The sequence below is a fragment of the Cebus imitator genome, unplaced genomic scaffold, assembly GCF_001604975.1.
Source record: "Cebus imitator isolate Cc_AM_T3 unplaced genomic scaffold, Cebus_imitator-1.0 Scaffold541, whole genome shotgun sequence".
Taxonomy (NCBI): domain Eukaryota; kingdom Metazoa; phylum Chordata; class Mammalia; order Primates; family Cebidae; genus Cebus; species Cebus imitator.
Genome location: NW_016107856.1, coordinates 326,637 through 349,655, shown reverse-complemented (window position 1 = coordinate 349,655; position 23,019 = coordinate 326,637). Strand labels below are relative to the sequence as shown.

At 52.3% G+C, this 23,019-nt stretch overlaps 4 protein-coding genes and 1 long non-coding RNA gene across 17 annotated transcripts in view; 2 read left to right on the top strand and 3 right to left on the bottom strand.

Annotated features, from left to right (window-relative positions):
* Positions 1–2,679: 2,679 nt before the first annotated feature.
* Positions 2,680–9,624, top strand: B4GALT3 (beta-1,4-galactosyltransferase 3). Of its 4 annotated transcripts, none has more exons than XM_037733649.1 (8): positions 2,680–3,266; positions 4,110–4,255; positions 4,598–4,885; positions 5,735–5,970; positions 6,596–6,786; positions 6,918–7,040; positions 8,605–8,709; positions 8,847–9,624. In XM_037733649.1, exons 3-8 carry the CDS (start codon positions 4,633–4,635, stop codon positions 9,118–9,120), a joined length of 1,182 nt encoding a protein of 393 aa, XP_037589577.1. In that variant the 5' UTR covers positions 2,680–3,266; positions 4,110–4,255; positions 4,598–4,632; the 3' UTR covers positions 9,121–9,624. The 4 variants fall into 4 exon arrangements, with proteins under 4 accessions (XP_037589577.1, XP_037589578.1, XP_037589576.1 ...); XM_037733650.1 differs by having other exon boundaries at positions 4,181–4,255; positions 4,619–4,885; positions 8,847–9,340; XM_037733648.1 differs by having other exon boundaries at positions 4,619–4,885; positions 8,847–9,340.
* An 84-nt stretch (positions 9,625–9,708) lies between these two features.
* PPOX (protoporphyrinogen oxidase) lies at positions 9,709–15,393 on the bottom strand. Of its 8 annotated transcripts, none has more exons than XM_017515060.2 (13): positions 15,329–15,393; positions 14,280–14,374; positions 13,978–14,112; positions 13,728–13,843; positions 13,405–13,537; positions 12,956–13,100; positions 12,038–12,228; positions 11,202–11,262; positions 10,898–11,016; positions 10,402–10,512; positions 10,153–10,302; positions 9,979–10,021; positions 9,709–9,894 (listed from the first exon to the last, which is right to left on the bottom strand). In XM_017515060.2, the coding sequence occupies exons 2-13, from the start codon at positions 14,364–14,366 to the stop codon at positions 9,752–9,754; spliced, it is 1,434 nt and encodes a 477-aa protein (XP_017370549.1). In that variant the 5' UTR covers positions 14,367–14,374; positions 15,329–15,393; the 3' UTR covers positions 9,709–9,751. The 8 variants fall into 8 exon arrangements, with proteins under 8 accessions (XP_017370549.1, XP_017370548.1, XP_037589571.1 ...); XM_017515059.1 differs by lacking the exon at positions 15,329–15,393 and adding an exon at positions 14,543–14,826; XM_037733643.1 differs by lacking the exon at positions 15,329–15,393 and adding an exon at positions 14,543–14,781 and having other exon boundaries at positions 13,728–13,875.
* LOC119468963 lies at positions 14,891–15,630 on the top strand. Its single transcript, XR_005197774.1, has 2 exons — positions 14,891–14,951; positions 15,321–15,630. It is a non-coding gene; the product is annotated as an uncharacterized LOC119468963 (long non-coding RNA).
* On the bottom strand, positions 15,496–21,706 carry USP21 (ubiquitin specific peptidase 21). Its single transcript, XM_017515051.1, has 13 exons — positions 21,493–21,706; positions 19,938–20,558; positions 19,121–19,180; positions 18,830–18,950; positions 18,495–18,606; positions 18,147–18,302; positions 17,598–17,662; positions 17,238–17,341; positions 16,968–17,054; positions 16,606–16,684; positions 16,271–16,378; positions 16,070–16,184; positions 15,496–15,866 (listed from the first exon to the last, which is right to left on the bottom strand). Exons 2-13 carry the CDS (start codon positions 20,535–20,537, stop codon positions 15,776–15,778), a joined length of 1,698 nt encoding a protein of 565 aa, XP_017370540.1. The 5' UTR covers positions 20,538–20,558; positions 21,493–21,706; the 3' UTR covers positions 15,496–15,775.
* A 595-nt stretch (positions 21,707–22,301) lies between these two features.
* Positions 22,302–23,019, bottom strand: part of UFC1 (ubiquitin-fold modifier conjugating enzyme 1) — a 24,322-nt gene continuing 23,604 nt past the window's right edge. For all 3 annotated transcript variants that reach the window (XM_037733647.1, XM_017515076.2, XM_017515075.2), the window contains 2 exons: positions 22,919–23,009; positions 22,302–22,736 (listed from right to left, as the gene is read on the bottom strand). In XM_037733647.1, the coding sequence (XP_037589575.1) occupies positions 22,659–22,736; positions 22,919–23,009 (169 nt within the window). In that variant the 3' untranslated portion in view covers positions 22,302–22,658. The remainder of the gene's footprint in view (positions 22,737–22,918; positions 23,010–23,019) is intronic.

The following is a 23,019-nucleotide window of genomic DNA, read 5'->3' as shown; positions in this document are numbered from 1 at the left end:
GCTTACCTCTTCAGTCTCATATCTCAACATTCCCTTCACTACTGTCCAGACTTGGGGGCCCAGTTTTAATTTTCCAAACTCCGTAGTTTCTTCCTCGTTTCCAGACTTTTGCACTTATGGTGTCCTCTGCCTGGAACACTGCTCATCTGCTAAAAGTTAATTTTCAGACAGGTGCAGTGGCTCACATCTGTAATCCCAGCACTTTGGGAGGCTGAGGTGAGAAGACCACCTGAGGTCAGGAGTTTGAGACCAGCCTGACCAACATGGAGAAACCCTGTCTCTACTAAAAATACAAAAATTAGCAGGGTCTGGTGGCGCATGCCTGTAATTTCAGCTACTTGGGAGGCTGAGGCAGGAGAATCGCTTGAACCATGGAGGTAGTGGTTGCGGTGAGCCGAGATCGCGCCATTGCACTCCAGCCTGGGTAACAAGAGTGAAACTCCGTCTCAAAAAAAAAAAAAGTGCCCGGGGGGGGTGGCTCAAGCCTGTAATCCCAGCACTTTGGGAGGCTGAGGCGGGTGGATCACGAGGTCAAGAGATCGAGACCATCCTGGTCAACATGGTGAAACCCCGTCTCTACTAAAAATACAAAACATTAGCTGGGCATGGTGGCGCGTGCCTGTAATCCCAGCTACTCAGGAGGCTGAGGCAGGAGAATTGCCTGAACCCAGGAGGCGGAGGTTGCGGTGAGCCGAGATCGCGCCATTGCACTCCAGCCTGGGTAACAAGAGTGAAACTCCGTCTCAAAAAAAAAAAAAGTAATTTTCAGAAAAAGGTAAAATTATGACGCTCATACTGTTAAAGAAAAAATTATTCTGACACTTGTTAAAACAGTAAGGAAGACTCTTCTGGACTATTGCAATAGTCAATGAGCAGAATCAGTCAGTAGATGGAAGGAAAATTACATCAAGGCTAGGAGGATGTTTGCTAAACAGACCTTGACGTAATAGGATCTTTCCTGAAGGCAAGTGAGGGTGATGAGATAGATCAGATATCAGGGGTGGATGGAGAAGTGGGCAGGGAATTATCCCTAAACTGATTTGGCAGGATTCTTGCTATAATTGGCTAGGCAGGTCCAAGACAGGGCCAAAGGACAAGACCTAGTCAAAAAGAGGTCTCAGAGGAGCCTGTTGAAAGTTTCATTAGGGAGAGGGTCTTTGTCAATATAAAAATGAATACGTAGGCTGCACACAGTGGCTCACACCTGTAATCCCAGCACTTTGGGTGCCCAAGGCGGGTGGATCATGAGGTCAGGAGTTTAAGACCAGCCTGGCCAAGCTGGTGAAGCCCCATCTCTACTAAAAATACAAAAATTAGCCAGGCATGGTGGTGGGTGCCTGTAATCCCAGCTACTCAGGAGGCTGAGGCAGGAGAATCACTTAAACCTGGGAGGCGAAGGTTGCAGCCACTGCACTCTAGACTGGGCAACAGAGCAAGACTCCATCTCAGAAAAAATAAAAATAAAAAATAAAAATAACACATTTGCCTTGAAGCCTGGGTATTTGGAAAAAAGAAAAGGAAAGGAAAGGAAAAAAGAGGAAGGAAGGAGAGAAAGAAGGAAGGAAAAAAGAAATTAAGAGAAAAATGAACACGTGTCGATTTTACTTAACTCATGAAGAAACTAGCAGATGTTGAGCTGGGTGCAGTCGCTCACGCCTGTAATCATAGCACTTTCAGAGGCTGAGGTGGGTGGATCACCTGAGGTCAGGAGTTCAAGACCAGCCTGGCCATCATGGTGAAACCCCATCTTTAAAAACAAACAAACAAACAAAACAACTAGCAGATGTTATAATACAAGAGAAAATCAAGAGAATAGACATATTTATGGATCAGGAAAACAGAAATGAATATGAAAATTGAGGCCCAGACTGCTTTTTCTTTTTTTTTGAGATGGAGTTTCACTCTTGTCACCCAGGCTGGAGTGTAGTATCTAGATTTCGCTCATTGCAACCTCCACCTCCCAGGTTCAGGTGATTCTCCTGCCTCAACCTCCCAAGTAGCTGGAATTACAGACACGTGCCACCATGCGCAGCTAATTTTTGTATTTTTAGTAGAGACAGGGTTTCACCATGTAGGCCAGGCTGTTCCCGAACTCTTGACCTCAAGTGATCCACCCTCCTCGGCCTCCCAAAGTGCTGGGATTACAGGCGCCAACACAGTGCCCAGCTCCAAGCTGCCTTTTTTTCCCACAACGTGGGGAGTAGCAGGTTAATTGAACCTCTACCAGACAGGACAGAATTTGCATGCAGATCAGTTACCTATACTGAATTGTAAAATAACTTCCATGAAAACAGACTCTTTAAAGCAGAAGGAGATACTACATAAGTCCTTCAGATTTCCCATTAGCCGTCACTTCTGGGAAGCCTTTCTGGCATCTCCATGTACGTTTGCCACTTGTAGGCCAGCATATTTATCACATTATATTGTTTACATCCCTCTTTCCATACAAGATACACAATATCATGGGCTTTCTGAGGCAGATTCTGTGAGTTATTCAAGTCTCTGATTGTTTCTTCAGCGTGAACATCTGCTTCAAAGGAACACAATTTATACCCGGGGGGAAGTGTTTGTCGTAAGGTAAACATATTTCATATTAACAGAGCAGAGCATCCATTTTACTCTAATATCTGGGGAAACACAATTTTACTTTAAAGAAGACTCTGCCTTTCCCTCCACATTCAATGTTTCGTTATTTTATTAACTAATCGTTTTTTTATTTCCAGGCCTGCGAGATTCCATGGGAATACAAAAATGCGCTAGAGCAGTCCGCAACGCTGTAGCCTGCGTGAGGAACAATTGATACGAAGTGGCACTAGGCTGCAGGGGTGCCACTGACACTGGGAGAGGGCTCAGCAAACCCCAGGGTGATAATGAGGTCAGCGGGAGCACCAGAACCGGCTCACTGGCCTCTTGATCAGTCTCGGCCCAGAGGAAAAGGAAGGGCTTGAGCTTTTGCTTTTATAAATCTGAGGGGCAGGAAATGAAATCCCACTAGCAGTCTGCGGAGTGGACCTGAGCTCCCGCTCCCGCTCCCCAAGGGGTAGCCCACGATGCGTTCAAGGCGGACAGTGCCCGGCACCGCTCCCGCACCAGCCCCCGGCCACGCGGTGCCTCAGACCCTGTGCCTCCCCAGCCCGGGTTGCTCCGCCCCGAGGCCACGCCCCGTGACGCGAGGCTCCGCCTCCGCGGCGCCCGCTTCCAAGATGGCGGCAGTGATGCTTGCCCGGCTGCCGGGGTGGCGGTGACGACAGGCAGTAAAAGACTGGGTATGTACACTGGGGACGCGTGGGGACGGAGGTCTGGGATAAAGGTTCGGGCAGTCGAGAGGGTGAGAAGTTTGAGTAATGCCTGGAGACGAGCCTGAGCAGGGATGGGGTCCCAGGTGGAAGTAAGGACGGGGGCCGGGCGGGCTCACGTTGCAGTGTAGGGCAAAAGCTGGAGACTGAGATGGGATGGGCGTGCTCCGAAAGAGCTGGGTTTGAACCCCCTGTATAGCGCGGACCACGCCCCTCCAGGTGAGCCCTTCCACCCACCCCAACCGTCTCTGCCCCTGCTCTTCCTCTCCCCTTCTCTTCAGCAGTAACCCTCCTCCCAACCCCCAGAACGGGGGAAAGGTAAAAAAAAAAAAGGTAGAGGACGCCACCCACACCTTACTCTCCGCCGAGCTCCGGGGCTGTTTGCTTTCAGCTCCCAGGTGGTCATGGTCTCTGCACCTGAGGAGCTGGCGCCCAGGCACAGGAAGAACGGAAGGAGCCTGTTTCCTCCTTCGCCCTGGGTACTCCTTAGTCCATTCCACGGTCCTGTCATGACCCTGTCGTCACTTGAACGGGTTCTTGGTCTGGGGGAAAACTGTTTCCATTAGCTGTCCTATCCCCACTCCCCAAACAAGTCTGTCCTGTTGGGGTGGAGGTACGGGGGTGATTAAGTATCAACCTGACACTGTCATTCCAGAGTAGCACGGGAGAGAGGCAAGGGACCTACCATCTCCTGCTCCTCCTCTTCCTTTCCAACCACTTTGCTTCACTTCCCCTGCTGGGAAACCGGCTTCACCCTGATCCTGGTCTCTGGCGGTGCAGGTGGCTAGTTATCATTTACCACTTCTGTTCCAGCTGGTCCCAGATTTGCTGCTGGAGTGCTAGATGGAGCCTTTCTCTGCCCTCTGTGACATTTCCAATTTTAGATAATGCCTCACATCTCTGTCCCCCCGGGACCCCCTGGAGCCCCCATGATCCCCAAGAAGACAGCTTGAACCTAGGTGAGTCTATCTCTTCCCCTCTAAAATTGGAAGAGGGGTATTCTAGAGACTTCTGAAATGAACATGAGACTTGAATGATGTAAACATTCGTGGGGGTGAGGACTGACAGTAGATGGTAGGAGTGGTTTGGGGGGAGGTAGAAGAGAGTGAAACTTGGGCTGAAGTGACAGGTGGTAGGGCTACTGGTGGTGACATTGTTTTGTTTCCTTGCATGACTGTGCACCTGTGTGCTCCCTTCTGTGACTTTGTTCTCTGCCTCTTTTTCCCCTTTACCCCTGGCACCACCTTCATCCCTACCCACTGACCTCTCTGCTGGCTTGCTCTCTTCCTGCCTACCCCTAGAATTCCCCTTTCCCTTCCTAGATCTCACCCCCAGGATGTTGCGGAGGCTGCTGGAGCGGCCCTGCACGCTGGCCCTGCTTGTGGGCTCCCAGCTGGCTGTCATGATGTACCTGTCATTGGGGGGCTTCCGAAGTCTCAGTGCCCTATTTGGCCGAGATCAGGGGCCAACATTTGACTATTCTCATCCTCGTGATGTCTACAGTAACCTCAGTCACCTGCCTGGGGCCCCAGGGGGTCCTCCAGCTCCTCAAGATCTGCCCTACTGTCCAGAACGATCTCCTCTCTTAGGTAAGTGCAGGAGGAGGTTGTGAAAGGAAGGACAAGGTGTAGGAACAGGAGGCTTGGGGACAGGGAGGCATGAAGTGGCAGGAGTGGGACTTAGAAGAGGATAATGGACTCTGAAGATAGGCTGAGGTTGAGATAGAGTGGACTCTGAATTCGGAGTTTAGATTAGACTGTTGCGTTTCCACTTTTTTTTTTTTTTTTTTGAGAGCCAGTCTTGCTCTGTCACCCAGGCTGGAGTGCGGTGACGCAATCGCAGCTGACTGCAACCTTTGCCTCCCGGGTTCAAGGAATTCTCCTGCCTCAGCCTCCTGAGTAGCTGCGATTACAGGCAGGCACTGCCACGCCCAGCTAATTTTTGTATTTTTAGTAGAAATGGGGTTTCACTATCTTGGCCAAGCTGGTCTTGAGCTCCTGACCTCGTGTTCCACCTGCCTCGGCCTCCCAAAGTGCTGGGATTACAGGCATGAGTCATCTCACACTTTCTACTGCCTGCCCCTTTATGGGCTTTTCCTGGCCCAGGCTAGAAATTGTTTCCCTTGTAGATGAGCCCTGGTTTAATTAGTTGTAAGTCTTGTTCTCTCCAGCCTTCAACTGTAGCTTCCAACCCTGTGAGACAGGAGAAAGTTATGCAACCCTAAAATGAGAAAAGTAGGCTAGCTAAGGATCCTGCACCTTCCAGCCTTTGTAGAGCTGTCCCAATGAAGGGCACTCAAGGCATGTGAGATTTCTGAGTGAGCGCTAAGAACTAAACCCCAGAACCAGACTGCCAGTGCCAGAAGTATTCCCAGACCCTAGTTTGATTCTTTTCTCTTTACCCCTCTGATCCCTCTACTTGCCATTCCTTCCCAACAGTGGGTCCTGTGTCGGTGTCCTTTAGCCCAGTGCCATCACTGGCAGAGATCGTGGAGCGGAATCCCCGGGTAGAACCAGGGGGCCGGTACCGCCCTGCAGGGTGTGAGCCCCGCTCCCGGACAGCCATCATTGTGCCCCATCGTGCCCGGGAGCACCACCTGCGCCTGCTGCTCTACCACCTGCACCCGTTCTTGCAGCGCCAGCAGCTTGCCTATGGCATCTATGTCATCCACCAGGTACCCCCAATCTCCACTTCATTTTTACTTTCTTTCTTCTAAGGACTCCTCAAGCACATGCCATTCCACTCACATCTAATGGGTCCCTGGAATAATTTTAGCAAGGCCAGACTATCGAGTGTGGACAGGCACCTGGCACTGCTCTTTCAAATCTGTCAGTCCCATACCTCTCCTTAATCTGCTTAGGTTGTTCCCACTGTCCTACACTTTTCTGTGATTTTTCCTTTGTTGAATGCTTTGTGCATATTTAGAATTGGACACAATAGGGCTAAAATTCTTGTTCTGTCACTTCTTACATATATGACTCTGAGCAAGAAACTTAACCATCTAACATGAGGAAAGAGCAGAAGATACCTACTACACCACCTGTTCCACACCACACCATTGTTTGTTGCCAGTTGTCAGGATTAAATGCTAGACAGCAGCATCTATGTATCAGGCCCATACCAATACACAAGCTAGATTTGTCAAATGACTAAATGGAAAAATAAAAAGATAGTCTTTCTTTTTCATTCTCCTTTCCCTCCACCCCGCTTTGATTTCCTCCTTTTTACTTTTATTCTTTAGCCCCCTCTTCTCCATGCCACCTACAGACATAGTCTGGTCCCCCTCCATTATCTTCCAGGCTGGAAATGGAACATTTAACAGGGCAAAACTGCTGAATGTTGGGGTGCGAGAGGCCTTGCGTGATGAAGAGTGGGACTGCCTGTTCTTGCACGATGTGGACCTCTTGCCAGAAAATGACCACAATCTGTATGTGTGTGACCCCCGGGGACCCCGCCATGTTGCTGTTGCTATGAACAAGTTTGGATACAGGTAGAGGGCATGGAAGGGTGCTGGGAAACAGGGAAGCCCACTGTCCAGTGGAAGGAGGAGAGCCAAGGGGATTGTGGTTGGGGATGTCTCCCCAGAAGACTTGTGGCATGCAAGAATCTTTCTCTCCCCAGCCTCCCGTACCCCCAGTACTTCGGAGGAGTCTCGGCACTTACTCCTGACCAGTACCTGAAGATGAATGGCTTCCCCAATGAATACTGGGGCTGGGGTGGTGAGGATGATGACATTGCTACCAGGTCAGACTTCCTGCCACCCCCTGCCACCTGAGCTCAGTCTGGATTCCTGTCCTCTAAGACCACCTCTGGCCATAGTCCTTCAACACTAACCTTTAGCTCCCTGGTCTTGCACTGAGCCCATTTATTTCCCTTAGTCTTTTCAGGATACCCAGGTCGGGCTTGCATGCTGCTGCCCATTGTGTCATCCCTCAGTCTCCTATTAGTTTGTTCTTGGGAGAGGACATAAGATCAATAGGAAATGGTATCACTGGATTCCAGAGCTGGAAAGCGGCCCAGAGACAGTTTAGTCTTGCTTTCTGCTAGGGTTCCAGCCAGACCACTTCCTGTGGGGTTAGGAGAGAAGGACTCTGCTCCATTGTATCCCAGAGTCACTTTGTAAAAGGCCTGTGCCATTGGCACAGGGCCAACTCATTTTAAGCATGTGAAACACTCTGACCTTCAGCCTCAGCTGGCCCAATTTCATGTCTGTGGTATGAATATTTGGGCTTGGTATGCAGGACCAATTGCCTACCCTCCCCCTGTGTCCTCTGTGATGACATCTCTGTGAATTCTCATCCTCTGTATGTGTGTGAAGCACCCTGTGAATTGTAAATGTATATAAATATTCTTCTAGTTACTTCCCAGGCCATCTGCACTCCATGCTTCTGTGTCAGAGGTGGATTTTGTTTCTTTCAGGGTCCTGATTACCTGGTTCTACCCTTTTCTTTTCTTTTCTTTTCTTTTTTTGAGACAGAGTTTCGCTCTTGTTGCCCAGGCTGTAGTGCAATGGCGCGATCTCAGCTCACTGCAACCTCTGCTTCCCAGGTTCAAACGATTCTCCTGCCTCAGCATCCCCAGTATTTGGGATTATAGGCATTTGCCACCATGCCCAGCTAATTTTGTATTTTTAGTAGAGATGGGGTTTCACCATGTTGGTCAGGCTGGTCTCGAACTCCTGACTTCAGGCGATCCGCCCACCTTGGCCTCCAAAGTGCTGAGATTACAGGCGTGAGCCACCATGCCTGGCCTCTTTCTTGCGAGGTTTTTTTTTTTTTTCCTCCCCTAGAGACAGGGTCTCATTATTTTTCAATGCTGGTCTTGAACTCCAGGCCTTAAGTGATCCTTCTGCCTCGGCATCCAAAAGTGCTAGAACTGCAGGTGTGAGCCACTGCACCTGGCTTACCTTTTTCTTAACATGGGGGATGTGGGAGAATTTGGGGTAGCTCAGTCACTATTCTAAATAGGAATTGCTGAGCTTGGATCTGCAACTCCTAGTCTTTTCTTATCCTTTTGACAGAATGGCCTCTCTCTGTGTCCTTCCTAGACTGCAAGGGCAGCTCCTAGGAGCCATTTAGGAAGCCAGGGGAGGAGGTGCAAACCTACCTTTGCCAACTGTTGTAAGGCTCCAGGGTGACTGGCACTGCGCCCTGAGGACTTGGATACATCCAGCTTTTACATTCTCTTCACCCGTTTCCTTCTTTCTGTTTGACTTCAGCCCTGGGCTCTTTTTTTTTTTTTTTTTTTTTTACTGAGCAATAGTTGTTTGCACTCTGGATCCTCCATGATCCCCTCACTTTTCCCATAGGGTGCGCCTGGCTGGGATGAAGATCTCTCGGCCCCCCACATCTGTAGGGCACTATAAGATGGTGAAGCATCGAGGAGATAAGGGCAACGAGGAAAATCCCCACAGGTAGGAAGAAGGAAGGACTGCCTGGTAATTGTTACTGGATCCTCAGGGTTCTGTACCCCTAGCCAGGAAACTCCTAAAAGTCCCTAGATTTCTGGCTCTTCCTTTCTGTGTCTTAGTCTCCAACTTCTAACCCTCAGATTTGACCTCCTGGTCCGTACCCAGAATTCCTGGACACAAGATGGTATGAACTCACTGACATACCGACTGCTGGCTCGAGAGCTGGGTCCTCTTTATACCAACATCACAGCAGACATTGGGACTGACCCTCGGGGTCCTCGGGCTCCCTCTGGGCCCCGTTACCCACCTGGTTCCTCCCAAGCCTTCCGTCAAGAGATGCTGCAACGCCAGCCCCCAGCCAGGCCTGGGCCTCCACCTACTGCCAACCACACAGCCCTCCGAGGTTCACACTGACTCCTCCTTCCTGCCTACCTTAATCATGAAACCGAACTCACAGGGTTGTATTCTTCCCACCCTCAGCTCCTCACTGTTCTCAGAGGGCTGTGGGGGAACTGAACTCTGGTGCCGTGTTAGGAGCCAGGGGTCTCTCCACACTGCTGGACTGGAGCTGGGCTCCTCTAGACCTAGGGGGCCCCTCTTTCTAGGGTCTCCTGTAGGGCTTATGACTGTGAATCCTTGATGTCATGATTTTATGTGACGATTCCTGGGAGTCCCTGCCCCTAGGGTAGGAGCAGGGCTGGACCCCAAGCCCCTTCCTCTTCATGGAGAGAAGAGTGATCTGGCTTCTCCTGGGACCTCTGTGAATATTTATTCTATTTATGGTTCCTGGGAAGTAGTTTGGTGAAGGAAGCCCCTCCCTGGGCATTTTTTGCCCATGCTGGAATAGCTCCCTCTTCTGGTCCTGGCTCAGGGGGCTGGGATTTTGATATATTTTCTAATAAAGGACTTTGTCTCGCATCTGCTTCTGCTTTCTGCATCCCAGGCACACTTTGCCTCTCTGCTCCCCCCTACATTTATAGGTGATAGAACAGCCAGACCAAGTCAAGCTCCAGCAACTTTTATTTTCATGAGTGAGAGTTGGAGATCAGCTGTTAGGTTCTGTGCCCATGACACTGACTGCTGCCTGGCGCCCACTCTCTATACAGTCATTAACAGCAACCCCCTCATAGGAGGCTCCAGCCAGAGTCAGGGGCAACCTGTGAGCGGCCAAGAATTGCCTAGCTGACTCTAGAAGGAAAGCATGAAAGGAATGTTATAGCTGGGGGCCTGATGCCCTTGGCCCTCCTCAACCCAGCTATTTTCCCAACTTACCTAGTTTTTGCCAGTGACCTAGTGTATACTGGGGGATGCAGTTCTGAGAAGAGAGGAGAGGATGCAGGGAAAGTTTATTATTGATGCCCCAGGCCTTGGCTGACATACAGTGGCAAATGTTCCCTGTGTTCAAGGCCTTCAACGGAGAGCTGAGAGAAGTTTATCCCAACTTACCTTGTGTAGATGGACCAAGCAGTGACTCGGCAGCTCCTTCAGTCCTAATTGTGTGGCAGCTGCTTCCTGTGCCCGCTGTTGAAACAGCTCCTGAGATAAGACACAGCCACTCGCCTCCAGCGTCTGTAACCATGAACCTCCCAGCATCACCTAGGGAGGGAATATAGCACTGATCAGTCTGGCCTTGCCTATACTAGAGCACAGAGGAGCCCTCTGGAAATGCCACTAGGCAAAGTTTCCTCCTCTCACAGTCACTCTGAGGCCAGGGGGGCTCCCATCCTGCTCAGGGAAAGCAACTGAGTCATACACAATTCCCAGGACACCTGGATCTTCTGAAGATGGCACCAAGTGTCCAAATCCCTAGAAAGAAGGATATTCATGGGTCAGAAGGAAAGGGCTCTAGCTGAGCCTGTCTCTCCTTTTTTTGGGGGGGTGGGAGGGAGGAACTGAGTCTTGTTATGTCACCCAGGCTGGAGTACAATGGCACAATCTCAGCTCACTGCAACCTCCACCTCCCAGGTTCAAGCGATTCTCCTGCCTCAGCCTCCCAAGTAGCTGGGATTACAGTTGTGTGCTACCACACCTGGTTAATTTTTATATTTTTCACAGAGATGGGGTTTCACCATGTTGGCTAGGCTGGTCTCAAACTCCTGACCTCATGATCCACCCACCTTGGCCTCCCAAAGTGCTGGGATTACAGGTGTGAGCCACTGCACTCAGCCTCTCCTTCCCTTCTTTATCATACCTGGACAGGCAGATGAGCTCCTTGGTACTGCAGATTTACTACAGCTACAGACACAGCAGTGATGGCACTCAGGGCACGAGCCAGAGGTGCAGCCTCAGCAGGCAGCAGCTTGCTGAGCACTAGAGGTAAGGCAGAGGCCTGATTCAGGAGGCATTCCCACTACAGTTGTCAGTCCTCTTTGGGATTAGACTCCCATAGAGATAATCAGTTCAGGAGCATGGTGTGGTCCTGCTGGCCCAAGAAGGTACAGCTTTTGCCTCTCACTGGTAGGGGTGGGGGAAGGGGAAGGTGGCTATCCCATTACCTGAAGCCGGAATGGCACTAATAACATGGTCAGCCTCCAGACTGCTGTCCCCTAGAGATACCTGAGAGAATGAAAACATTTGAGAGACCCAGAAAATGAGAATTTGATGAGTGAAAAGAGACTTCTGATGCCTCACTCTCAGTTTCCCAGGCACCCATGTGGCCGGGAAGACTGCATACTGACCCAAGATGAAGAGACTGGGTGACTGTGTAGACTTCACAAGAATCACTCCTCTGTGTACTCCAGGAAGTGGAACAGACAGGCCAGTGTGGCTGTTCCAAAATGTTCAGTAAAGCTGGGTTCTTTTTTTTTTTGAGACGGACTTTCACTCTTGTTGCCCAGGCTGTAGTGCAATGGCATGATCTTGGCTCACCACAACCTCTGCCTCCTGGGTTCAAGCAATTCTCCTGTCTCAGCCTCCTGAGTTGCTGGGATTACAGGCATGTGCTACCATACCCGGCTAATTTTTTTGTATTTTTAGTAGAGACGGGGTTTCTCCATGTTGGTCAGGCTGGTCTCAAACTCCTGACCTCAGGTGATCTGCATGCCTCGGCTTCCCAAAGTGCTGGGATTACAGGCGTTAGCCACCATGCCCAGCAAAGCTGGGTTCTTTCCCCTAACTCTAAGCCACTTATAAGTACTACTTCTATCTACAGACTTGCATAGGGTCTTTGAGGAAGAGTCACACAAATAGGATCTAGAATTCTGGGGCAGCCCATGTCTAAGTAGCTTCTAAGGCACAAAAACAATGAGGAATTCCAGTCCTATTGGCCCTGGCCTAGTTAAACAACTCGGATAAAGATGATAGGTTAATTACACTCCAGGGGTTCCCCTACCTTCCAGTGCCCTTCTGCCTGGATGCTGAGCCCACAGACTGGTTGGCCTCTGAGAACAGTGACCCCCCTACTAGTCAGGTGGGTTTCAAGGGCCTGAGGCAACATCTCTAGGCCTCCACGAAGTGACCACTGGCTCCAGTGCTCAGCCGAGGCCTGGCGAATAAGTGCTGAGTCTGGCTGTGGGGTCCGCCCTGCAGAGGAAGCAAAGAAGTATCATCGAGGGGCTGGGCACGGTGGCTCATGCCTGTAATCCCAGCACTTTGGGAGGCCTAGGCAGGCGAATCATGAGGTCAGGAGTTTGAGATCAGCCTGGCCAACATGGTGAAACCCTGTCTCTACTAAAAATGCAAAAAATTAGCTGAGGGTAGTGGTGGGTGCCTGTAATCCCAGCTACTTGGGAGGCTGAGGCAGGAGAATCGATTGAACCTGGGAGGCAGAGGTGGCAGTGTGCCGAGATGGTGCCACTGCACTCCAGCCCAGGTGGCAGAGTGAGACTCAGCTGCAAACAAACAAAAAAAAGGATCATCGAGGCTGGATGTGGTGGCTCACACCTGTAATCCCAGCACTTTAGGAGGCTGTGGCAGGTGGATCACTTGAAGTCAGGAGTTGGAGACCAGCCTAGCCAACATAGTGAAACTCCTTCTCTACAAAAGAAATACAAAGATTAGCCGGGCATGGTGGCACATGTTTGTAATCCCAGCTACTTAAGAGGCTGAGGCAGGAGAATTGCCTGAACCTGGGAGGCAGAGGTTGCAGTGAGCCGATCTGAGATTGCACTGCTGCACTCCAGCCTGGGAGGCAGAGCAAGACTCCGTCAAAAAAAAAAAAAAAAAAAAATCATTGAATAGCACCCCTTGTCCCCCATCCCTCACTTTGGCAGTCCTTAATATCTTCACCCTTTGAACCAATCCCCCTCACCTGGCCCCAGCAGTAGGCCCAGTAATACGGAACGATGGGTTTGCTCAGCTTGGAAGAGACTGGGAAAGCAGGACCTGATGCTGAGCTCACGGCTATTGCCTGCAAACACTCCACGGCAGAGGCTGTCCATGGCTAGAGACGCCACCTTGAGGGTGAGACTGGGACTGAGGAGCCAAAGAATAATCTGCACTGACTCATTTCCAGAGCCCCTATTTGGTAGGGAATGGGGGTGGGATAGGGTTTGGGTTGGGGAACATTCACACTATGACAGAAGGATGGAAGTGAAGGCCTTCACTCCCAATAATGAGTTTTGGGAAGCATGAGGGGGTGGGGTATGAAGAGAAGAGGGCATCCCCAAGTGATACAGAAGAGCCCCTAGGTGGTAGGTTCGAATAGAGAGCTCTGAAGCTGGTTTAGGAAGAGGTTTGGGGCCTCTGAGCAGGTGTCACCTCAGGTCCAAGGCGGCGCTGGGCAAAACTGTGCACAGTCTCATCAGGCTCTTTGCCCCGGGGCTTGGTCAGCTCCCTCAGTCCAGCCCAAAACAGAGGTTTGGTAAACGGGGGTGAAGGGCGGAGTAGTCCCCTGCATGGGGAAAGGCATAGTGAGGGGGAGGCTCCTGACATACCTCCCCAGCTCCAGGAGCTAGGGTAATTTTCACTCATTTGGCTCCCTTTTGCTGGGAAGGTTGACAGGGAGATAAAGAAATATATGGGAGGCATATGAGGATGAGGGCATAGCAAAAGGGAGTACAGTAAGGAGGTGTTGGTGTTACCTGAGGCCAGTGGGTAGGGCATGTAGGGCACCGCCCACGTAGAGGAACCTGTTCTGGGCAGCTGGGTGATCTCCCCGGACAGGCAGCACTTCTGAATCCAAGCCAAGCTCAGAAACCTGCTCTCCACATGCCCTCAGAAGAGGAGAAACTAAGGGAAGGTCTGACCCACCAAACATACTTCCTCTCCTAAACTCTATTCCCCAGTGAAAGCCCCTCCACAGCCTCTCCTAGACACCCACAAGCCTCTCACCAGGAGCAAGGTCCGAGCCCCTAGGGCTCCCGCTGGCCTAATTCCCCGAGGTCCAAGCTCAAAAATAGCGCCATTCGGCCCTCGAACGGAGCGAATCCAGCCTCCCAGACGCTCACTACCCTCCACCAGGACCACCTGGCGACAAGAGAGAGAGACACTGCAGCACCTCCTGTAGCCGCCGGTTAGAGGTCACGAAGGGAGGGGAAGAGGCACATTCGGCGGGCCAGGATCCATCTAGCTTTGGATGGAAATGGGAAAAGGGCATTAAATGAAGCTCCCTCTGGCACAAGTGGAACACTCACCTTAGGGGGACAGGGGGCCCGGCTCAGGTGGTAACTGGCGGCCAAGCCGCTGATGCCTCCGCCCAGCACGACCACGGTCCGGCCCATGGGGAAACCTAGGGGAAAGGGGGCGATATGGACAGGCAGACCGGGGGTATCCTGCGCTCCAGAAGCCCCACCGATTTTGAGTTCTACCCTCGGCCACTCATTGCTTTAGGGGAAACTATGCGTGCACGGATGGGCTGGTGGAACACTGAGGTCCCAGTCCAGGGGCCAGGACTCACCCACAAGAGGTAGGGATGAGAGAAAATGAGGGAGGAGGTCGAGGTCCTAAGACCGTACCCCGCCGGCGCTCCGCTGGGTGCAGATAAGGGCCACACCCTAGCTATCTGCCCTCGCAGGACTCCGGCGGCGGGCAGCAAGCCTGAGTTCTGATGCGCTCTGCTTCCCACGCCTAGGTAGGCCAACAAGTGCTCCTAATCCGCTACTCCCACCCCCAACCCTTTCGGTCTCTCCGACTTTCCGTCCACTCTATTCTCGCGGCACGCGCCTGACCCTATCACTCCTACTTCTGGATTGGCGAGCGCTGGAAGGCCCCGGATCACGTTCACCAATGAAATCACTGAACTGGCAGAGGCGGAGCGACGGCCGCTGGAAGAGCCGGAGGTTAACGGCGTCAGCGCCAAGCTGGAAGTGAGCGGCCGTACCCGGCACTGCCCTCCCTAGGGCCGCTGCGGCGAGCGCTGGGGAGTTAGCGTTCCCCAGCACAAGCTTCGTACGCCCAGCTAGGGTGACAACCCTGGAGGGAAGGCTCCAGAAGCTTGGTTCTAGGGAGAGTAGTTAGGGACACGAGACCGGTCCACGGGGAGGCGGTTCCATAAACAGCTCCTTGATGTTAGCAACAGACTGGGCCTGCGGGAGCTAGGGCCGCCCGGCAACGTACCGTGTTTGTCAACAGCGTCAGCCCCCATCGCCCACCAAACCCGTCGCCCCAGAGCTTGCACTCTAGTTCAGGCCTCTCCGCAGCCTCACTCAAGTGTGCCTTCCCTCTTTTCCTCCCAGTACTTAACCTTCACTGCTGGGGCGCACAGGTCCGGGTCCAGCACCATCCCCGAAACCTTCCCCCTCGGCTCTAAGAGCGCCCCCACCTGTTACAGAGGGAACTGGGTCCCAGGAAGGCTCCAATTTGGCCCAGTCCTGTTTCACCCCCTAAGCAAAAATACAAATAAGCACATCATTTTTTTCTTAATAAATTTATTCACAAAAAGTGAAATTGCAGAGGGTCTGGGGGCTGTACATGGGCAAGGGCTTGGTGAGCTCTGTACATGGGGCTGGGAGACAAGGGAGCCTCCAGGTGGAAGGGTACTTTTTAATAAAAAAAATAATGGAGCTACAACCACCCCCTCCCCCCTCCCCGATTAAAAAGACACAAAAATAGACGTCTCTGAGGTAAATGGGGAGCCTGGGGCTTAAGGGTGTTTAAAGGGCTTCACAGGTGCCAGGGCTTAGATAGGGCATCACAGGCACCGGGGTGGCTCCTGCATCAGTTGGTAGAACAGCACGTAGCCCTCGCTGGATGCCACCTGGTTTTCACTGACGGGGGAGACACTAGGAAAAAGGAGATCGGGAACAGGTTGTGGCCATTTCGGTTTACCCCCTCCTCCCTGCCTCAGAGCATCCAAGAAGAGATCAGGCAAGACCTCCACCTCTCCTTTCACCTGGCACTCTGCTCTCCTGGGGCTTCACAGAAGGGGAGAGTGTCAGGGCTGCAGTGGGAATGGGGCAGGATGTAAATAGGAGGCTCTTCTCACCGAGAGTCATTGTAGACATGCCAACCAGTCTGGCACCGGCACAGGGCTGTGTAGTGGCCATAGTGGACGCTGCCTGAGTGGTTGCAAAGGGCATACAGCTGGTATACAGGACTTCCTGCGAGGTTGGAGATGATCAAGTTCTAAAATCAGAGCTGTGCCCCCACTCCTTCAGCTCCTTAGAACCTTCCCCACCAGACTCACCGGCTTTGTCACTGGCAAAGTCCCCTAGGCTCAGTCGCTGCAGCGGAAAGTCTACACCTACTGAACTTTTCTTGATGGAGCCTCGGGAGGCAGAAAATCGATTCAGATCTAAGCCCTGGTTAAGGAGCATTTGGGAGGCAGAGAGCCTCTGAGGGGGACTTCTGTCCTGAAGGCTGTTCTTTCCCCCTCCCAACACACACGCAGAGTGGCTTGTGGAAAGGTGGGTGGCAGGCTTTTCCTAAGGAAAATTCAATTCTCTGGAAACATGGAGATGTGAGGAAAGAGAATGTATGGGAGGTACCCCAAGAGAAGAAAGAATGTGAAGATTAGGATATGGAGCACGAGGATCCGGGGGAATCTTTGTACTGTCAACTTTTTGGTACTTCGAGTTTTCTGCCGACATCGGTCACACACCTGAATAAATGGCAAACAGTGTTAGGTTAATGTGCTCCTAACCTCAATTGGCTTTTCTGACACCCCTATCCACAAACAAACTTAGTGTGCTCCCAATTACGGCTGGATCCTCTTGGCATCTCCCCTTTGCCCCAGGAGTACTAGAACGCGTCTGAGACTCCTACATAAACCCAGATACATAAATATGATTCCCCATTCTAAGGCATCATGCAATCCCTTTTATCCACATGAAGTCCCCCCAGGTCTCCCACCCTTACTATAACCCTTGTGAACCTCCACATACTGGGGCATTCTCCGACTCTAGCTCTTCTTCCTTGGTGAAAAGGCTGAAACAATCCCGCAGAGACACCTTGCCCCCAGCAAATCCTTTCTGGGGGAAAAGGGGAAGAAAGGGTCAACATGTTCTGAATTTCCTTTTCCAACTCTTCTCAATCAATCCAGGCTTCAGTTCTGCTCCAGAGACCCACAGGGTTCCCTCCCACATTTTGGAGGTGTGTAGGCTTGGGTCACAGAGCCCTTGTCCTATCCACCCTGGAATCCTCTGGAGTCCCACCTTGGGGATGGGCAGGGACAGGTCACAAAAAACCTCGAAGGTCGTGGAGCGATACCCACAGGCCTGGCACTTGAGACAACTTTTCAACTGGCCCACAAACAGGTCTAGATAGAAGCACAGGGACAGGAGAAAAAGTCATTGTTGGATGCCATGAGATGATTTCTTGATTTCCATCTCTTCCTGCCCCTTTGCCTGACCCTTCCTTTCCCACTACCAACACTCTAACCAACTCTTCACACAACTTCACATTTGCATCATCCAGTCTTGTTCCCATACCCCTTGATAGTATCGATTTCCTCCCCCCAAGCCTGTACCACCTCACACACTAATATTCCCTCATTGCTTTGCCCCGTTCCATACCCACAATCTTGCTGTCCTCTCGCTCCAGGTAACGCTTCCACATTAGGTTGGCTCGGTCATCATCACTACCACAGATCCAAGGGAAGTGGGAAAGACCCATGAGACAGTGGGAACACTGGGCACCCCCAACGCCCACCGAAATGACCCACAAAGCCCTATACCCCACCCACACCCCTGCTCCCTCCCTAAATTTCAAGGAAAAGTCAAAGAAATAATGCCTCAGTGAACTTTCTAGGGAAATCCAAGGTGAGAGGAAAAGGAAGGAATGTACACAAGGGAAGAATATGCTGTCTTCCTCTACTGGTAAATTAATTATCCCCTTCTCCTTCGATTTGGTGACATCCCTAACATGATCTTCTGCCTCCATCTGCTCCCCATAGACTCCCCCTCTTCCTTCCTTCCATTTCTTAGAAGAGTTTCTCACACTATATTCTGTACTAAAGGGTTTCCCTAGACCCTACATCTTCAGTCTTCACTAGTTCAGTTCTATGAAGTGTGAATGCTGCTGATAAACTACTGGGGAGAGGAGGTAGGGGGAGCGACCCTTACCTTAAGTCAGGTTCTTCCAGCAGAGCCCCTCCTCGGCGGGGTGGAGAGGGAGCTGGACCGCTGGCAAGGATTGGTGGAGCCCGTCGGCCTCGGCGGTTGATTTCAAGGTGCAGCCGCTCCATGAGGAGCTTCAGGAACTCTTGGGCATCCTGCTGGCTACAGCCAGGTAAAGAGTATGGGCAACTGACCACCCTCTTAGTCCACAGACACTATTCCCTGCCCAGATATCAGTCCCCACCTCCTGGATAAAGAACACCACAAGGCTCAGAACAGTGCTGCCAAGGCCCTTGCTTGGCCCTACCCCTAGACACGGCCAGAGAGAAACGCCATAGCCTCCAGCTCTCCCACCTGTATCCAGAGAAGGAGGGAACATATTTCTGGAAGACAGCTCGGAATCGAGTAGGATTCACAGCTTCGCAGGAGTCAGGGTGCCAGAGGGCACCGATCACATCTGCAAAGGCTGTTGGGATATGAGTGGGGAAGGGAAACAAAGGTTAGTGTCTGGAAGAGGCAAGCAACAGGTGGCTAAGAGGGCAAAAACAACCTTCAGGAAAGTAGGCAGTGGGAAAAGTAGATACAACCGCCAGATTTAAGGGTTGAGGGCCACCAGCACTGGCAGATGGACCTGCAAGTGGCTGTGGAAAAAGGGACTTGAACAGAGGGAGCAGGAATTGTTGTCTCACCTTCAGTAAGCTCTTGGGCTCGGCCTCCTCCAGGCACCTCTTGCCGGAAGTCCCTTCTCAGACAGAAGTCCCGAAGAGGTCGAGTGCTGCTCAGACATTGCAGCACAGCATTCAGGAAGCACTGGGGAGCAGCAGGGACACTGCTGTTGTCTCTCCAGACCATTGCCCAGAAAGCCTTAAAAAGAGCTTCAGAGCTCTCCTTCCACATGCCTTCCCCAAGCTTGTGGGTTTTCCCCAGCCCCAGCACCATTTCACATTCCTTTTAGAGAGGAAAAAGAGAATGGCCCTCACCGTGTTTCCCAGGTTTCGAAGGCCAACATGACCAGAGCCCAGAAGCAGTGTGTGATGAGCCTGGAAGGTCAGAGTACAATCGGCAAGTTCCTATATATCCTAGCTGGCACTTCATCCTTTCAACAGCATGCTGCCCACTGCCTCCCTCATCCCATGCATGTTTCATCCCCAAACTCTACCCTATTCCCCTCACTCGGTATTCTAGTCTCCCTACCTCACTGGTCACGAGCAGTACGCCCATCACAGCTGAATGTACCACGGACTCAGCCATGGCTGTCCCACCTGTTGCCCACTTACTCCTCTGCTCAGCTAGCCGTCGCTGCAGCTCCTGGGGCAACTCCCCAAGGACAGGCATGGTTGCCCAGCTGCTCACCACTCCCACCTTTCTGCCCCCAAAACCCCCTCCTGCCCCCGTGGCCCCTTCTCAAAGCCCCTTCTCCTGCTGACTCCAATTGCAATCAGCCTAGCTTACTTAGCTCAGAAAATGTGCAACCACATTTGCTAAGATGTTCTGAGCCTGCCTCTCTTTAGCTCCAGAGATTAATTAGGCCCAGGCAGAGTCCCAGCAGAGAAGGTGCAGCAAGAGAAAGGAAGGACTTGGGGACCTAAAGAAGAATTCTAAATAGTTGGGCTAATTCCCTGGGGACCGAAACAGCATACCATGCTGGGGAGTCACCAACAACCCAGAAAAGGGTCTGGGAGGCTCAAGGGTATGAGAAAGCAGCTTGAAGGAAATGGGTGACAGGAAAGGCAGAGGATGGCAGAAAAGCATAGAGGAACATGGGCATGAAGTCCACGTGCGCTGTCAAGTCCTCACCATCTTGTCATCAGAGTAGAAAGGCTCAGAGGACCGGGCGGATATCATGTGGAAGGAGCCATGGGAAGCAGGGGGCTCTGTCTGTATGCTGAACAGGGTTGGGGGTCCAGGAAAGCCCCCTAGGCGGCGGAGAGAAGTGCTACGTCTCAAAGTGGGTGGCTCAGGCCGGAGGGCCAAGCGGCTCAGTGCAGCCCCAAGCTCTCCGGTGCCACGGTGCCCTCCCAAGGCAATCCCCATTGGACGCAAGTCCCCACTGCTCACAGACTTGGAACGGGTTAAGTTGGTCCGAGATGGGAGAGGCAAAGCCACAGTTGGGGGTGGTGAGCCAGGCAGGGGAACCCCATGATCTGCTCGAAGGGGGCCTCTGGGACGAGGGCCTGAGGTACGTCCCCGTCCCAGCTCCAGTTTCTTGAGCCGTTCATCAGGGGGACCTGGCCGGGGAGGCAGAGGTCGTAACATGGGGTTTGGCCCAGAGGCTGGGTTTCTGCGCTCCTTGCTGCGGGCCCTGGGGGCAAATGGTAGCTTGGATCCCACTCGAGGCTGGATATTAACAGGTGGCTCTCGGGTCCGGCCCAGGCGGTGCTCAGAGGCCTGGGGCATTGTGGACACCACAGGCTGGACCTGGGAGGAGAAGAGAGTGTCAGCATTTGAACATGGGAGAAAACAGGAACCCAGGCTACTGTACTGCACCCTGCCACACTAATTTTCCCTTATTGCTTTGCACCATTCCATACCCAGTATCTTGCCGTCCTCTCACTTTCCACATTAGATTTGCTCAGTCATCACCACTACACATCAACAAAAGTGGGGAGCAGTATATGCACTAAGGGCAGGAACCAGGTCTACTGAATCAGCCATCATATCCCCAATACCTGGCATTGTGTTTGGTATAAATACTTAGTATCTATGGAGTAAACGAATGAATGAAAGATAGCAGCCCATGGCTTTGACCCTTTCTATACTCCCGTCCCCTGCCTGCAGAATACAGCTTTACTGAAAACCCAGTGATAACTTCTATCTGGGCTCTAACATAACATGGGACCCCATACCTGGATAATAAACTAGGATGTGCCTTGGGTCACTTAAGACCTCCAACCAAATGACAGTGCAGATGCAAGAATAACACCCCAAAAGACAGCCCTCCATCCTCAAATCCCTGCCCCTTTGGGCTGCTAAATGAAGCAGACTAAATGGGTGACTTACGATCCATTCCCGCCCCCACCTCCGACCTCCGACATGGTGTCGAGGTTCAGGGGGCAGTATCGGGGTTGGAGGACGAACAACTCCTAGACCCTTAATCTCTGCACCTCTCCCACCACAGCAGGGCTTTAGCCGGGTCCGCCCCCCTCGAGGGCAGAAAGGCCGAGGCCGCTGATTGGCTACAGAAACCGGCGGTGTATTCCCCGAGGTCCAGGGATGCTGTCCCTCCAGCCCAGTTCTCCCGGGTCCCACCGGGCCCCACGCGCCTTTGTGGAGAGTGTCCTCTCGGGTCTGGAGCAGTCTTCCCTCTGCGCCCCCCCCACACCCCGCCATGCCATAACGCTCCGGCCCGTACCTGTCCCCCGGTGAGGCGGCGGGAGAGGCCAGCCGGGGCCAGGCGCAGCTCAGGGCCACCCCCTACTACCCCCGTGCAGCCCCCCCGTGGGCCCGGCTGCAGCTTTAGCCGCAGCCGTTGCCCAGATCGCTCCCGCCGCAGGGGCCGCCGCCATCTTTGTTGGTCCCGCCCGGCCAGCAGCCACCGGCTTCACCGTCTCTCAAAGCGCCTGCGCATCCATACTCGAACTCCTCCCACCCAGTCCCTTGGCGCTTGCGTGAACCCGCCCCCAAGACTCCCCGATCGACACCATGGAAACGCGGCCAAGTTTAGGGCCGCTAGTTCTCAACCCTGCCCAGAGTGGGCTTTAATCCATGACTCCAAAGCAAGTCCCTGAGATATAGGGTGCCGTCGCCCCATCCTGTAGGCCATAGGGATGGAGATCTGACAGTCGTAGTATGGCCACGAGGGTTACAGCACAGATCCTTCCCAGACAGCAGGGGTGCAAGTGTGGCAAGCTGCAGGCCTGGATCCAGCCCGCAGACCCGTGGAGAAGCATTACCACTTCACAGAGGGATGGGAAGATCCCTGGAGGGCGAGAAGTGCTGGCCCTGCAAAACCATTTCTTGCAGGCTAACACAGGGATCACCACTAAAGCACAATGGTAGATCTGAGCAGCAGGGAGAACAGTCAACATTTCATTCCCCACTCCTGACCAGAGCATCCTCTACTTTCGACTCCCTCTCAACCCAACCCAGCATAGCTGTTCATGTGTCTCAGGTTTTAGCCCACTTGCCCTCTCTTAACAGCTCCGAATGAGAACCACAGGCTACCAGAGGAAGCAGCTTTTATTGATGAGTTATCTCCAGAAACCAAAGACTGTGTACTCACTTTCAGTTACGCCCTATGCCTCCAGGATGGCATGTTGCTCCACCTGGGGCGGATATAAATTGCCTCTAGATTTTCCAAAGCCCAGTCTTTCCCTTCCCGTGCAGCCTTAGAAACTAAGTAGCGATACTGTTTGGTGTTTGCTTCTCCCCAGCAATGCCTGCTGCAGCTACTTAGTAACAACTAGAGGTGGAGGGTGTTCAGGGAAGCAGTTGCGTGAGTTAAGTGTGATGCATAGGAAAACAGGATCATAACCTATAAAAGGTCCCTCTGCCCTGCCTCAGTGGCTTGATCCTTCATTAGTTGCATTTCTCTTTGTGTTGGATGACGCCCTTCTGAATCAGATCAGGGATTTCCACTGCCAGCCATGGACCCAGCTGCAATACAAGGAAAATCGTGTGAGATTACAACCGGTCAGTGCTTCTTGTTCCATTAGAAACTCCCTCCTGGAGACAAGCTTAAGGGACAACACTGTTGCTCCTTTTACTCTTAGCTGCTTTTCCTGTACTGCTCAGGGCCTAACCCCTCTTCTTCCTCTTATACCAAACACAAAACTTACCCCCAGAGCCATGAGATGAGCTAGTCCAAATTTGGGCACGTTCCTGGCCCACAAAGGTTTGAAGTGATCCGTCAGGCATATTTTTCCACCCCTATGAGAGA